We start from the raw sequence: 14870 nt of genomic DNA on the forward strand, positions 1-14870 counted from the left end.
TGAGAAGCTTCGCAACTCGAAATCCCTGCCAGGTATGGCCGGTATGGTGCCGTCGTATTAGGTTACCTGGTTTGGATTAGGACACGACAGGACGAGGTGTGGGCGATAGGGGGTGAAGTGGATCAACGGTTTCTTGGGAAATCGGCCGCGTTGCCCCTTACAGATCGACTGTGGGAATCGGTCGACCGACGGCCATCGGTGGTCCAGAGCTGGTTGAGCCGTTCTGCTTATTTGCTGCCAGAAAACTCCACATGGCTTCTTGTCCTTGGTGTCATAGATCTGGAAACGAGTCATTTCCATCATACATATTTCACATGACAAGCCCTTGTGCCCGGCGTCCCTGTCGTTCTTCGTTCTTACTGAATCCCATAGGGTTAGACGCATGGAAAGTTGAGAAAAATGCGCCATGACTACATATCAGGATCGAACGCTGCTATCTCAACATCTCTAAAGCTTGCTGCCCATGTTTATATGGACTGCTTTGGTCTGGATATACGCTTCCAAGGCAGCTTCGCCCAACTCTCTGCCGATTCCGCTCTGCTTCATACCCCCAAACGGAACTCGGACGTCGGAATCTTGACTACTGTTGACCCAAACTGTTCCTACCTCCATCTGATCGGCCACCCGGTGGGCACGTTCCAGATCTGAAGTGAAAATAGATGCGCTGAGGCCGTAGATCGAATCGTTCGCAATAGCAACAGCTTCAGCCTCATCTTCAAACCGCGTTATGGTGACAACAGGACCAAAGATCTCTTCCTTGAAAATCGACATCGACGGGGTAACATCAGTAAACACGGTCGGGGCGGTGAAGAATCCTTTCCCTCCCACATCGATAGGGAGGCCACCTGTGGCCAGAACAACACCTTCTTGCTTACCAAGGTTAATATGCTTGAGTATTTGGTCGTACTGAGCCTTAGAAACCTGTGGTTCCTGGTATGTGTCCTTCTCCCACTGACTTCCGACCTTGCTAACTGTCTTAACCCTATCCAGGAACTGGATAAGAAATCTGTCATATACAGCACTCTGAACCAGGATGCGTGATGTTGCTGTGCAGATCTGGCCTTGGTTTGACATGATTCCCATGTGAGACCAATTGACTGCTTGGTCCAAGTCGGCGTCTGCAAAAACTACTAGTGGGGATTTCCCACCCGTTTCAAGAGTAATCTTCTTGAGTGTTTGGGCAGCAGTTTGCATGATTCCTATTGCAGTAGCCGTAGAGCCTGTGAATGCAATCTTGTCTACAAGGTGATGTTCGACCAGTGCGCTACCTACTTCTCGTCCGTAGCCATCAACAATGTTGACTACACCAGGTGGGAGCCCCGCCTTCTTGATGAGACTCGCCAAGACGAGGATGCTGAGAGGGGTTTGCTCTGCTGGTTTGAGGACGACTGTGTTTCCACAGGCCATGGCAGGCCCGAGCTTCCACGTCGCCATAGAAAGAGGATAATTCCAGGGAATGATTTGGGCAACGACCCCGATGGGCTGGCGTACGGTGTACGCGAGTTCTTGGGGATCGACGTGATGGCTTGACCAGAGAGCTTGTCTGTCCATCCTGCGTAGTATTTGAGAACGCTGATGGGGTCGACGAGGTCACCTTCGAACGCCTCAGAATACTTTTTGCCTGAATGAAACCGGGGGTTAGCACATGAATCTCTATGTTGGGTTTCGCTTCGGTCACCATTGTCCCAGGCGTCGATGGTGACAAGAAGTTCCCTGTTGTCCTCGATGAGACCGGCGAGGCGATGGAGCATTTGACCTCGCTCCGAAGCGGGAAGCTGCTTCCAAGACTGCTTGCGAAGAGCAGTGTGTGCCGCTCTTACAGCCCTGTGAACATCATTGCGGTCAGCGGCATGTATGGTGGTGATGACATGTTCGGTCCTAGCAACTTGTCAGCAATAACACGGAATAACAAAGTTGGAAAAAATAGCAAAGCTGCTAAAAGAAGGCTCCGTTAGGACTTACATAGGATCTAAAGAAATGATTGTCTGGTTACTTGATGACTTGACAAACTTATTGTTGATGAACAGGCTAGTTGGCTGAGTGTACTTCACCCCATTAGGGGCCTGGAGATTGACGAATAGAGGCACTATAATCACAAGTTGGCAGCAAACGATTTTCTTGCAACCGGCGGTTGAGACAAGGTAGACTACCTAGCAGTCAGTACGTGACTGGAGTGTCAAGGGGGCAAGGAACATAATTACTTCAGTAAGACCGCCGTCGTCTAACGATGTAGTCGGTTCCTAACGAACCCTGCCCCTACAGCAAAGCTTGGTTATCTTTGGCTAGCATGACTGCGGGGTCCTGTCCTGTACCCGCCAAAGCTAATTTGCCGGCCGCTCGGCGGCAACGAAGGGCCTGCCGCGGGCTTCGTCCCGGGCAGTGGGCTTCGTGGTGGCCTTAGGCGCCTAGGAAAGGGGCTGCCGAAGGCCTAGTCGGGCGGCAGGGTGCGGCCGCAGCACACGAGAATAGTTACACACACATCGCACTCAATATATGCACAATTGACCCATCACGGTTACCCTTGCCAATCTGACAATACAGTTAGGAATCTACAGCCTTACTGCACGCAGCTCCACTTTGTATCCATTTACAAACTCTAAGTGCGGGAACATGTAGGGGTTATGTGGCGGCTACCTAACAAGGGGTCTATTAATTCGTCTTAGTATACTTCAGTAGCCTGTTTTCTTGTCTCTATGAGATTGGACTGGAGATGTTACAAGATTTAGTTAGTTTTCAACCTAATACATTACGACGTGAAGCTCTTAATTGTGATTTTCTTTAAAGAAGGATCGAGTCGTTAGTGGTGTTGCATCTTGGCCAAGGGCCTCAACTTAAGGAACCCTGTGGCTAGGGTAACCCAACTTAAGCGCATGACATTTCATAGAGCAAAGTAGCAGCCTATATAGCATCTCTAATTAAACTATAAACGTTAATACATATGGAAATTGGCTTGCAAAGTAACTTCTACTAACTTTTTCGCCAAATTACTTACACGGGCACGCCGAAGCATGATTTAAAAGTGATTAGGGTCATTTATTTGCATTAATAATCCTATTTATACTTGTGGGGTAGTAGACAAACCTTAAGAAGAACGTTACTTCAAGGCTACGCTGAGAATAAAGTATATCAATTCTCGACATCTCCTTCAGCTACCTACACATACAGTTTCAAATCGTACATACTGCACTTTTTGCTTCTAGGCACGAGGCTCTAACGATCCTTTCTCACTATGCATTTCCTTACGTTATTTCAGCACCTGATAATATCTCTATTCATATATGAAGCCCAGGGTCTTGTCACATCCCGCGGGTTCAGGTTCACCACCCCGAAAAATGGCCAAGAGGGTGGATGCACGCCAGAAGATATTGAAATTATCCGCCACGAACTGAAAATTGTAAAGGAAGCTGCCGAAACCGCCGCCCGCGACGTCACCAATTACCCTTTCTTTTACGCTTTTCAAAAGCCGAACAATGCGTTTTTTAAGGATAAGCAATTCACCAAAGCAGCAAGGGAGTTCTTTCTTCGTATGGCTCGCATCGCAGACGAATCTTATCGCGGTGACAACTTCCGTATCCATTGCCGCATCGAGGACTGCAGATACATGGGAAGAGGGACTCACGCTATATTGACGGAAAGTGTCATGCGCCAGTTTGTGCCCCCGGTATTATGGCTTATGAAACCATCTGATCCTGTCCTGGCTTTCTGCGAGCCATTCTTCACTGGAGTTAGTGGAGTTCCTACTCAACAGCGCTTAGAACAATTCAGGCAGGACCTCAAAGAACTCAAGGAGGGTAAAGTCAAGAACTTACAGTCGACGTCCGTGAACATGGACAAAGTCGCCGACACGAGGAGCAAGGTTATAATGCACGAGCTGTCGCACATTAACTATGTGGCCAAGCCCATAATCGACATAGTGAGACCCAACGCTCTTAGAAAAAAGGCGTAAGTCTTGCCTTACACTTCTTTAAATTACAGGCGTGAAGAATAAGAGAATTGCTGATGCTCCGAGCTTTACAGAATGGCAGACTACGTTTACGACGTCTTTGAATGCTATCAACTTGCTAACGGCTGGTGGAAGAGTGGCAATGGGTGGACGGGGGATATGGAGAATGGGGTGAAGGGGGTGAAGCGGGCTGCAATGAATGCAGAGAATTGGGCCCTGGTTGGAATGGGAACTTGGTTTTCCAAGCAGTTGGGGATTAAGAAGATTTCCATTCCGGGAGCACGAGACAACCACTGGGGGCAGGAAGCTGAAACATGATTGCAACTGATAGAGCCATGTTCATAGCAAAACTGGAGGATGATGGAGGCAAAGTCTGCAACGCCAGTGCAAGGGACGTTGATTTCATGATGATTGTCATTGCAGACGCCTATAGCGGCGGCCTCATTACATTGCATACGAACCTAGGTCCGGGCCCTAGCCTTGCATTGGTTGCCGTTGATGCGCCTTAGGTTGTCACGGGCCTGGTCCGCGAAAATAGCCCTCGCTTTTCCGAATCGCGCGCTGCAGTTACGGTTACGCTGATAGATTCGGTCAGCGATGCAGTGCGCACGTCACGAAGACCAGCAGATCGGCCAAGGCTCATCATGCGGCGCTCAAGCCGTCCGCGGGCAACGAGCACGTCATTCTACCAACTGCCGGGAGAGTCCTGCATCTCCTCGGTGTAAATAGAGAAGTTGGGGTTATACTGCTCACGAATCTGGGCTTCAATGTCCTGGAGCCCACGTGTCAGTCAGGGCCACGCTATAACTGGACTAGCACAGCACATGTGTCGATCTGACTTACCTCGAAGCTGGCACCCCAAACCTCGACCTCGGCTTTTCCGGGAACGACAACGCCCTGCCAGCGGACCTCTCCCACAGGAAGAGGCGGAGTGGACGGTACGGGCAAGACGGCCGACGCTGTTACAGACGCTGCGAGGCTCACGATAATGGCAGCGAAACGCATATTGAATCTTTTGAACGAGTCGTACTAGACGAACCTGATGGACTTGATTGCTACAAAAAATTGAGTGTCGATTGTTTGGATGATTTGAGGATGTTGAAGAGCGCAACTGGCTAGGTGTTTATACACGAGTCCAACGGGAGCTCGACAAGGGACGTTGAGACCCCAGTCGTGTAACCGGAAAAACTCTGGAATATCTGTGCAATATCTTCAGATGGAATTTTGGGGGAAATCCGCTTTCGCACGTTGTGTCTATGGTGTTTGGCCACGGCGTGCCAATTAGACTAAGGACCAGCAAGAAAGACATGGGCTACGCTGGATGTTCAGGTAGAGTGATTGGACTCCATCGAAATGGTAAGTCATGTCGTCTCCCCTTTAGCTTAGAACCTTCTTCTTTTGATATTGCCAAGGTTAACGACGGGGATTGGGGGCCTGAAGCTGTCAAGCCCCTCACAAGTCGAAGTGGGATTGGACTCGGATGTTAACCTAAAAGTTTGACGAGGAGACGGTAGCTTCTGTTTCCATACTAGCATTCAAGCTGCGCGCGTTCGGCTATATAGCTAAAGCTTGTGCGGCACGATGTACCTATCCCAGGACATTTCTCTTTTGTTTTTTCTTTCCCCTGTATATCACATGTGGGCAGTGGTTGAAGTTGTTGATAGATTGATAATGGTGATGATGTCTGTGGTGTTGTTGTTGCCTTCAAGTGGGCCTGCCGCTTGACAGGCGCGGGGCTATGGGCCGAGAGGCTAAGGTGCCTATGGCAGGGCGATTGCTAGGGGGGCAGTTCTAGCCAGGGAGGGTCCATGACCCGTTGGATCCGGATATATCCTAATGACCAAAGTTCTGCCAATCTGCACCATTACTACAGCCTATCCACTTGAGTGCGAATAGACATCATTTTTGCTCTGGACAAGAGAGTAGCTAATAGGAGTCTACCGCTAATTAACCGAAACATGCCATTGTCCCCCCTTGCAAGGACTCGTATTAGCAGTGTGATTCGGTGTTTTACGTATCTAGATATGCTGTAGCAGAGTAAGAGTTGGTTGATTGTCGCCAGGGCTTAGGCGAGGTTTATTTGCATCTAAGAAGATACCCTGTTTGTTAACATGTATGATCGTTTACGCACCAGCCAGCCTTGAGTTTAGATGAACTGACACCTTGCGAAATCTCATAGAATGATAAAATCGGACAAAGAACAAGATTGGCTCGAGGCGCAAGAGTCTCCTGATGCGCTCCAATGGGTTGACAAGAAAACCGACATCACGACGTCACTTTGCTCTGTTACCTCACACTGCAAAGTTGAAGCATCAGATCGATGACTCGGCGACGACTAAATTCTGTAAGCCAGATATATGAGTTGCTGAGAAACCTTTCCGACTGCAGAAGAACCCAGAACAACAGCATCTATCCACAAAATGGTCGAAAAGTCAGCGGGTATCTCGCAAGCACGGTGCAAGAAGCGCGTCGATATCGACGAGCTTGGCAAAACTGACAATCGGAAGCTTGAGGAGCGAGTCCTGAACCCTAGAGTTCAGATACTGGGACTCGATGCCTCGCATCTCTTGCTCATGCCATCAAATGCTGGCCCGGATCTGGTTGAGCACTGAGAACTAGATGTTAGAAAACGCAGTTTCGTCTCAAATAGCTACCGCATTGTCGTGGGCTGTTGGTAGTCGGATTGTGGGAACCAAGAGTGAGATGTCCGGCCTAGCGTCAAGAGATAAGAGGCCGGATTCGAGTACACTAGATAAAGCAGTATCGAGGGAACTTGGGTCATTCGTCTCTTGATCCGTTGGGCTGATGTGCTCAGGTTCAGTCATCCGAGCTTCCGTGGGGGGAGCGTTGCAATGGCCTGGTCGATCTCGACGTGCCTCGACGAAGGATACCGTGGAGAGTTGTTCGTGCTTGTTCGACCAGCGCAGCTGCTGCTCAAATCCGGGACACTGAACCCCAATTTTCACGCAATTCGTACATGCTGGTTGATTCTCATCGCATTTGATCTATTACAGTTACCAACCCGAATAGCCCCTCTTTCGTATTGGCATGTCAACTTACTCGTCTGGTCTTGCATTGTGAACAGCCCTGCCGTGACTTGCCGTTCTGTTTACGGGTACGCTTGATTGAGCCCGAACCAGCCCCTTGGGCAGATGTTGAGCGTGTTGTCACCATGTCGTGGCATGGGGGGGAAGGGTCGGAGGTCACAGGGTTTTCAAGGGACTTGGATGACAAACCCCGCAACATGTCGTGTCGCAAGAATCCAAGCTTGACTCTGGGGTGAGAGAGGCTGGCTTAAGACCCACCCCACTCGTTGAATCGCTAGGTCACATCAGGCAAACCTCTACATTTCCTCTGTGGCTGGTTTCGTGCCCTGTGGCGCAGTTATGTGCCTTGTGATAGTCGGGATGTAGGGGCGTAGGTTTGTTGACCCACAGGTTACTGGAGTTTTCCCTTTTTTTTTCCAGTTCATTCTCACAGGTTTAAATAATGTGGTTAAAGCTCCTGGACTCCGGTACCCTTTTTCCGTATCTTCTATCTGCCTATCTTGTTCTGCAACACACGCAGCTTGCTGTAGTAAGGATCCTTGTCCACGTAGGTGCCTCTCAACCATCTTGGTTTTCCGACGTCAGCCATGCCAAAGGCTCTTCGGGAGTGTAATACTCTGGTGTTGTCAAACAAAACGCACTCCCCGGGGTTCATCTTGCGTTCGTACAAGTACTCTGGACGTTGCAAAAGGGCGTTGAACTTGGAGGCGGCTTGGTGCCACTTGTCAACTTTGCGGTTCAACGCTGAAAGAGCGGGCTGGGCGGCATTCCCTCATTGCTTCGAGTCCTCGTGGTTGGAAAACGGTGCAAGGAACGGAGGGCCCCAGTTGATTTTGTCCATGCAATCAACAAGCATAGCTTCCGTCCATTCAGGTCCACCTTGGCGGCTAGAAAGCTGGCTCCAGTCCTTGATGTAGTCCTGAAGATGGGTGTAGACGGTGTCGCCAATCCGGAGGGGTCGCAAATCAACAGCCGGCTTGGTTGTGCGGTAAACATTGGAGTCTGGATGGTTGTAGTGGTAGTTAACCGGGACCGTCGCAAGAGTGTCGAACGCGTCCAGGTCCATGTGGAACAGGTCCACCGCGGCTCTGTAAGCATCTGCAAATACACTGGCCCCGCCTGTCGATGCAGACTGGACACAGTGTAGAAGTTGGATGTGTGGCGGTTGCTCAAAATACAACAGGTCCGTGTGGAAGCCTAGGTCGTGCGAAGTGTACGCGGCGTTGATTGCCTCGGGAACGGTGCGGACTGCCATGGACGTTAGCTGAGGGCCGAAAGAGGACGGAAAATCAGGGTTAGGCAAGGTGCGCATACCGTCCCAGGTGTAGCCGTAGAATGTATCCTTGACAGGTCCGATGCGGGTTGCGATTGTAGCGAGGGCCTCTTCGGTGCCGGGAACGTTGTTAACAAAAGCTAGACCATCGATTCGTAGCTGATTGATTACGTCGTATAACATGCTGTCGTCTTGCATATACGTGTTGTAGTCATAGTCCGGCAGGTTAAGAGCCTTCTGAGTCCACAACCTTTGCGGCGGAGCCGTCTGGTAAGCCCCAGGAGGACAACTTGAGCGACTGAGTTCTCTCAACGCTGCCAGTTCAATCTTTGTAGTATGTTGGGTCGTGTACCCGGCTGCATCCCTCTCCCATGTGATATTCACGGAGTCTGTGGCAGCATCCGTCTCGATAGTCCGGGCCTGGATATCGCTGGGAATGTCGGCAGTCGAAAAAAGCCTCTGGTTCGTCGACTCGTGCACGCACAACGGGCATTGACAGGAATCTCTCAAGAGAATGGCCGAAAATTCAACTGTCTCTCCATTAACCACAATGGGCACCCTGGAAGACCTTTGAGCAGCCGAAAGCTTCTGCTCAGTCTTTTCCGAGGCAAGAGCATTCCTAGCTTGCGTCGACGAGTAGAAACGTGGAGCGGTAGTCTCGTGCGCTGGGCTTGCCGGTGTGCTCCATGATAGCTTGGGGGTTGGGTGGCTTGTGAGCAATCATTGTCGGGCTTGTAAAGCGGGTGTACCAACATACCGTCAGAACCTGCGCTCCCTGACGTCTGGCTCTCGGGCTCTTTTTGCTTATCCAGGGCTGCGTGGTGGAGAGCAATCGGCGAGGTGAAAAGATTACGTTCCTTGGTGAGATGGCTCTCGCTGCGACGTGAGCTTGGACGGCCTGCATGATGGGAAATTATGTATTGACGGCTTGGTCTCGAGGAGCGAGGCTCCGGAAGCAACGAGTCACCAAGGGTATTTTAAACATCTGACGTTTGGAAAATCAAGGTGCAGTGTATATCTAATGGATGCAACAAGTGTGGGCAGGCCTTAACCTGTTTTGTTCAATTTTTACGATGTCAACAAGCATTATCAACGCTTTCTCTGGGTTTGTCCAGGCAAACATACTGTGATATGCTGGAGACTGTACATGATGTTGGCATTTCAAAGTCCCGTTCCAAGCATATGTGCTTGCGTAGCCCCATGCCCCTCTCGTACTTTTTTTCCCTGATGCTGTTGTTGTGGATGATTCCAGGTTTGCTTCTGACGTGCGGTCTTGAGACAGACTAACATAACAGGTGCTCCCCGCTAGCCCCGCACATCTGGCAAGGCATCGTACTTAATGGCCCGATCGGGCCATGCGGATCTTGGCGACTGGTCCGCGAGAGTTGGACAGACGCCTTGATGCGGTGCTACAAATGCATCACCATCTGTCTGATCTGGTTCCTAGCAATTTTTCAGTTCTCCCTCCAGAAACTTCCTTGGTGTTTTTGTTCGTCCAAGAAAACAAATCTAAAAACCAAAATGTCGGCGACACAGTCTGAGACGGCCACCGTGGCCCAAACCGTGCGGTCAAGTGAAGCCCAGCAGGCCGGAAAGACGCCTCTGCAACTGCTCTCTCAGGGGACTTGTCTTCCAGGCATTCCACAACACCCTACCTTTGCTGCACACAGACAGTGGCTGCTAGAGCAGATGGCACTCGCTTTCCGTGTTTTCGCACGCAAGGGGTACACCGATGGGTTGGCTGGTCACATTTCTGTGCGAGACCCGGAAAACCCACACACATTTTGGACCGTGAGCGAAACACCAAACCAGTGCACCGTCTGGATGATGAGGAGTTATACACTGACTGACCTTATTGCAGAATCCCTTGGCTGTGCACTTTGGCCTCTTGAAAGCGAGTGACATGATTCTGGTCGACTACGCAGGCAAGCCGATCGGCGGTAAGGCCGTCCCGATATTCCTTTTCCCTCCCCTCTCCAAAACAACACGTTATCGACTGATCCTTCTTCCCAGGGAACATGAGTCGGCCAGCAAACGCCGCTGGCTTCTTGATCCACAGCGCTGTGCACAGGGCTCGACCAGACGTCATTGCTGCCTGCCATACTCATAGTCCTCACGGTATGGCACGGAGTGCTTTCGGACGCCCTCTTGAAATGATTACTCAAGATGCTGCCTACTTGTACGGTGATGCCCAGGCGGTGTACCAGGTTTGACCTTCCCTACTCTTTTTCGACTGACTTTCGCTGCTGACACTGCCGTAGGACTTTGGAGGCGTCGTGCTCACAGAGGAGGAAGGTGACGTATTGGTGCCGCGTTAGGTACGTTCGATGAGTAGTGTCCTGTGAAGCGTTTATTAACAGAGGTTTCAAATTTGCAGGACCGAGAGGCAAGGGCATGATTCTGCAAAATCATGGACTCCTGACCGTTGGGACGACGGTTGAAGAGGCATGCTTTTTGATGACTCTCATGGAGCGTGCTTGTCAATGTCAGCTACTTGCCGAAGCTGCAGCGGCAAATGGATTGCGCAAGGTCCTCGTTCCCGATGCGAGCGCAAAGTACACATTCGAAAATTCGAGTGATCCGGAAACCCTCTACTGGGAGGGACGGCCAGACTTGCAGTACGAGGAACACAAGTCATAGGGTGAGCATCGAGGTTGATGTGTGGTTGGTTGGGGGTTTTTTTTGTTTTTCTTTTTGCTATGTTAGGTTATCAGCACGGTTCCAGAATACTTTCTTAGCATGCTGCCCCTGTCGACAAGAGAATCGACATGCCAGTCCTCTTGGAGTACCAAGCCTAGGCAGTGTGTCTAGTGTCTTGGCTTCGGGTCAATAGCACCGAGGTGTGTGCACCTGCACAAATATAGCTAGGCGTTTACTGTGTTCTGTCAGCTCTCCTCCGTCAAGACTGCGCCAAGCTCAAGTGCCCTGGCTGTTGCCGCTGCGGTATGACAGTGTGGCAAAGACACGCGTGCTTGGCTGGCAAAGTGCCATCCCGTGATTTCCGCGGCCGGAATCATACCACGGATGATTCTGTAGAATCCTGGACTTTTGAGGCTGTATCGCCGCACTGAGTTGCAGTCAACCTAGGAAAAGAACGGGTACTCACTCTGTAGCCTGACCATCAAAACGTGCGAAGAACAATCCAGGCTCGCGGGATTCTCGCCTCCGCCCCCGCGTTACCCCGGGGAAGGTTTCAATGTTACCCGTCAGGGCAAATGGCACCTTTACAAAACCCATCATTCTCCTGAGGTTTTGCATTCAGTTTGGACATGTCTGCATTGGCCGGCCACCCACCGGATCTGGGATCCTTACCTCCACGACACGACAAAGCCATTCAACATGAGGTGAACGGTGAACCAGCTGATTCTTTCCCTTCGCTGGCACTCTATGCCGACAACCGAGACATCTGTTGGGGATCCTGGACCCTTGGCCAAATCAAGCCCTTCGTCCGACGTAAGTTTGCAGAAGCTCCGAACGAAAGGGTGGCAAAGCCAAGATGCCAAGGCTGAGAAGTGTGCTGGGGCGGCTAGGGCTTTGAGAAAACAACAGATAGAGCTCGCGGCATGTAACGACGAGATACGAACTCGTGGACATCTGACCTCGGGCTTGGGCCCAATCTAGTCGCACACACGAAAAAGTGACAGTTTGAACAACGTACTTGTCAAAAGAATCTTGCTTTACAGTCATTCGTCCAAACACCATTGGGCCCAGAGCCCAGTCAACATCGCATGGTGGCTGCCGAAAAGCAGGGGTAGTGAGCAGAGGACCGAGAACCGAAAGGAGCAGAACTGAAAGAGAGCGAGGCTATAGAGAAAGAAGGTAGGGGAGAAAGCGAGAGGGAGGGAGGGAGAGTGGGGTGGCAGACATACAAGCGTACGCATGAAAGAAAGGAGAGACAGTCAGAGAGAGAGAGGGAGGGAGAGGGAGGGAGGAATTGAGAGAGAGGCGGCAGGCATTTCCAAACCTGGTTATCAACAAGCAGTCACGACAGAATGACAGGGAGTATAAGAGAGTAGTGGCTTGGTCTGCGAGCTGCATCTGGAAGGCCTGCATCTGGCCTATCAGTTGTAAGGAAAATCGACATTTGGGGCATCCCGGTCGAGGTAATTAGATTAAAATCCAACTAAGGATCCCAGCAATCTGACCGACATTCAGTCAATATTGTGGACTGATGCAACTCGCCCAGACCCCCCATTGGCTTGGGGGGTGCGTTTCCCCGCCTGCTCCCCCGCGATTTCGGTTCAAAGATACCCCAGAGGCGCTCCATACCCCAGTATCGTCAACACATTTCCGGCCAAAAGATATGGGGATTACGGGCCACCGTCCAATCATGGTTGGCAAACCTACTGCATAGCGCGATGGAGCCGACTCTGGATCACATGGGCTCGGTTTTAGGTCTCTTTGGGGAATCAAGCCGGGCGCGGTTGGAAGGGAAATGAGCTGGAGTTGGGGGGAGAACTGATTCGTGGACCCCATGGGGAAATGCGGGGGGTCGACGAGGTCCAACAAGTCGAAAACTCGGGGTTGAATTGGACGAGTTATCTAGTCAGAGAGTTGGCAAGTGGTTGGAAAGCGACAACTTGGCACCTTGGCATTCGCAAATACCAGACCATCGGGTCCAACGACCAGAGCAGCGCGACGTATTTATCTATCGATCGTTCCCCCTCCTCCTCGAACCCTTTTCCTTTTCCTTTCCCCTTACCGACGCCGCTCTCTCCCGTCGCCAACTCTCAGTACGCTCCCCGACCCCCAAGTACCGACACAATGGCCGAAAAGACGCAAAGCAGGTCCGTCGACCATGCCGAATATGGGGCCTACAGACCCGACATCCCCCTCATCGAGGCCGCCGCGGCCATGAGCGAGGAGGAGAACAAGCTTCCTCGCAAAGAACTCTTTAGGCGCTACTGGCCGGCCGCCACATACAGCATGCTCCTCAGTCTGGCTCTCGTCATGGAGGGCATGGATGTTGGCCTCATCAACAACTTCTTTGGCCACCCTGCCTACCAAAAGAAGTTTGGCTACCTGGTCTCGACCAACCCGGACAAATACCGCGTCTCTGCCTCGTGGCAGGCCGCCATTGGCAACGGCAACAACTTGGGCAGCATCATCGGTCTCTTGCTCAACGGATGGCTGCAGTCCCGCTTCGGCTCCCGCAGGGTGTACATGGGTGCCATGGCCGCCATGGGCGCCACCATCTTCATGCTGTTCTTCGCCGTCAACGTTCAGATGCTCTTTGCTGCCAACATCCTGTGCGGTATCCCCTGGGGTATCTTCCAAACCCTCACCACCGCCTACGCCGCCGAGATTTGCCCTGCTGCCATGCGTGGATACCTCACCGCCTGGGTATCGATGTGCTGGGGTGCCGGCTCGTTCTTGGCCACCGTCATCCTTCGCGCCTCCCTGGGCCTCAAGGGTGATCTCGGCTGGAAGATCCCCTACGCTATGCAGTGGGTTTGGATCATTCCGCTCTTCATCGTTGGCTTTGCTGCCCCTGAGAGTCCCTGGTACCTGATCCGCTTGGGTCGCATTGATGACGCCGAGAAGTCTCTCCGCCGCCTGGCGCGCAAGAACCACTACACCGACCAGTCCATGGCCGAGACTTTGGCTCTGATGAAGCACACCAACGAAATGGAGAAGATCGAGTCCGCAGGCGCCACCTACAAGGACTGTTTCCACGGAACCAATCTGCGCCGAACCGTCATCATCTGCATGGCCTGGGTCATCCAGATTCTCAACGGTCAATCCATCTGCTCCTACGCTGTCATCTTCCTTCAAACAGCTGGCATGGATGTCAACCAGTCTTTCAACTTCAACATGGGTATCCAATCCGTCAACATTTTCAGCACGGCCGTCGCTATTGTCTTGATGGGCACCATTGGACGCCGCATCTTCTTCTTCTTCGGATCCTCATTCATCGGATTTCTCATGCTGATCATCGGTATTCTTGGGTCGGTCCCCGCCTCGAAGACCAGCGTCGGCCTTGGTGTAGCGGTCATCATGATCCTCACCAACATGACCTTCAAGGTGTCGCTGGGCCCGACGACCTACACCATTGTGGGAGAGACCTCTTCCAGTCGTGTCCGTGCGCAGACCATCGTCCTTGGTCGTGCCGTCTACGTCGTGGGTCAGATCGTCATCCAGCAGCTCAACCCGCGCATGCTGAACGAAGCGCCCGCCGGAGGCTGGGGCTGGGGCGCCAAGTCTGGTTTCTTGTACTTCGGACTGTGCTGTGTCTGGGCCGTCTGGATCTTCTTCTTCCTGCCCGAGACCAAGAACCGCACCTTTGCTGAGCTGGACTACTTGTTCCAGAAGAGGGTTCCTGCCCGTCAGTTCAGCACTCACCCCGTTGACCGTAAGTTCCCCTCTGTCATGCCCCTTCCAAGTCGAGTTTTTCTCGCGCTCCATGTGACTATGGGTTAGAGAACCACGCTGATGTCTTTTCCACACAGTTTTCGAACTCACCGGAGGCGAAGGCACCAAGAAGCTTGACGACGAGCATCTCGAGAAGAACGTCAGTGAGATCCGAGAGGAAAGGCACATTTGAAAGTGCTGGCTCGGATGGAAAGGAGGTGCTGGTGGTATTGAGAAAAGAACAATACAACCGATA

General features: G+C 51.8%; 8 protein-coding genes across 8 annotated transcripts; 4 read left to right on the forward strand and 4 right to left on the reverse strand.

Annotated features, from left to right (window-relative positions):
* Positions 1-447: 447 nt before the first annotated feature.
* CH63R_13470 (Aldehyde dehydrogenase) lies at positions 448-1751 on the reverse strand (the record flags this gene model as incomplete). Its single annotated transcript, XM_018308444.1, has 2 exons — positions 448-1505; positions 1532-1751. The coding sequence occupies 2 exons, from the start codon at positions 1749-1751 to the stop codon at positions 448-450; spliced, it is 1278 nt and encodes a 425-aa protein (XP_018150762.1).
* Positions 1752-3229: 1478 nt separating this feature from the next.
* On the forward strand, positions 3230-4261 carry CH63R_13471 (uncharacterized protein; the record flags this gene model as incomplete). The annotated part of the gene is made up of 2 exons (XM_018308445.1): positions 3230-3942; positions 4018-4261. The coding sequence occupies 2 exons, from the start codon at positions 3230-3232 to the stop codon at positions 4259-4261; spliced, it is 957 nt and encodes a 318-aa protein (XP_018150763.1).
* Positions 4262-4628: 367 nt separating this feature from the next.
* On the reverse strand, positions 4629-4948 carry CH63R_13472 (uncharacterized protein; the record flags this gene model as incomplete). The annotated part of the gene is made up of 2 exons (XM_018308446.1): positions 4629-4715; positions 4787-4948. The coding sequence occupies 2 exons, from the start codon at positions 4946-4948 to the stop codon at positions 4629-4631; spliced, it is 249 nt and encodes an 82-aa protein (XP_018150764.1).
* Positions 4949-6175: 1227 nt separating this feature from the next.
* Positions 6176-6555, forward strand: CH63R_13473 (uncharacterized protein; the record flags this gene model as incomplete). Its single annotated transcript, XM_018308447.1, has 2 exons — positions 6176-6287; positions 6350-6555. 2 exons carry the CDS (start codon positions 6176-6178, stop codon positions 6553-6555), a joined length of 318 nt encoding a protein of 105 aa, XP_018150765.1.
* A 30-nt stretch (positions 6556-6585) lies between these two features.
* Positions 6586-7189, reverse strand: CH63R_13474 (C6 zinc finger domain containing protein; the record flags this gene model as incomplete). The annotated part of the gene is made up of 2 exons (XM_018308448.1): positions 6586-6948; positions 7004-7189. The coding sequence occupies 2 exons, from the start codon at positions 7187-7189 to the stop codon at positions 6586-6588; spliced, it is 549 nt and encodes a 182-aa protein (XP_018150766.1).
* A 573-nt stretch (positions 7190-7762) lies between these two features.
* Positions 7763-9167, reverse strand: CH63R_13475 (Gamma-butyrobetaine hydroxylase; the record flags this gene model as incomplete). The annotated part of the gene is made up of 2 exons (XM_018308449.1): positions 7763-8956; positions 9021-9167. 2 exons carry the CDS (start codon positions 9165-9167, stop codon positions 7763-7765), a joined length of 1341 nt encoding a protein of 446 aa, XP_018150767.1.
* Positions 9168-9784: 617 nt separating this feature from the next.
* CH63R_13476 (Class II aldolase/adducin domain-containing protein) lies at positions 9785-10903 on the forward strand (the record flags this gene model as incomplete). Its single annotated transcript, XM_018308450.1, has 5 exons — positions 9785-10054; positions 10125-10203; positions 10277-10470; positions 10525-10576; positions 10641-10903. 5 exons carry the CDS (start codon positions 9785-9787, stop codon positions 10901-10903), a joined length of 858 nt encoding a protein of 285 aa, XP_018150768.1.
* A 1842-nt stretch (positions 10904-12745) lies between these two features.
* Positions 12746-14807, forward strand: CH63R_13477 (Alpha glucoside transporter; the record flags this gene model as incomplete). Its single annotated transcript, XM_018308451.1, has 2 exons — positions 12746-14615; positions 14713-14807. The coding sequence occupies 2 exons, from the start codon at positions 12746-12748 to the stop codon at positions 14805-14807; spliced, it is 1965 nt and encodes a 654-aa protein (XP_018150769.1).
* Positions 14808-14870: the final 63 nt, after the last annotated feature.

The sequence above is a fragment of the Colletotrichum higginsianum genome, chromosome 10, assembly GCF_001672515.1.
Source record: "Colletotrichum higginsianum IMI 349063 chromosome 10, whole genome shotgun sequence".
NCBI classification, from domain to species: domain Eukaryota; kingdom Fungi; phylum Ascomycota; class Sordariomycetes; order Glomerellales; family Glomerellaceae; genus Colletotrichum; species Colletotrichum higginsianum.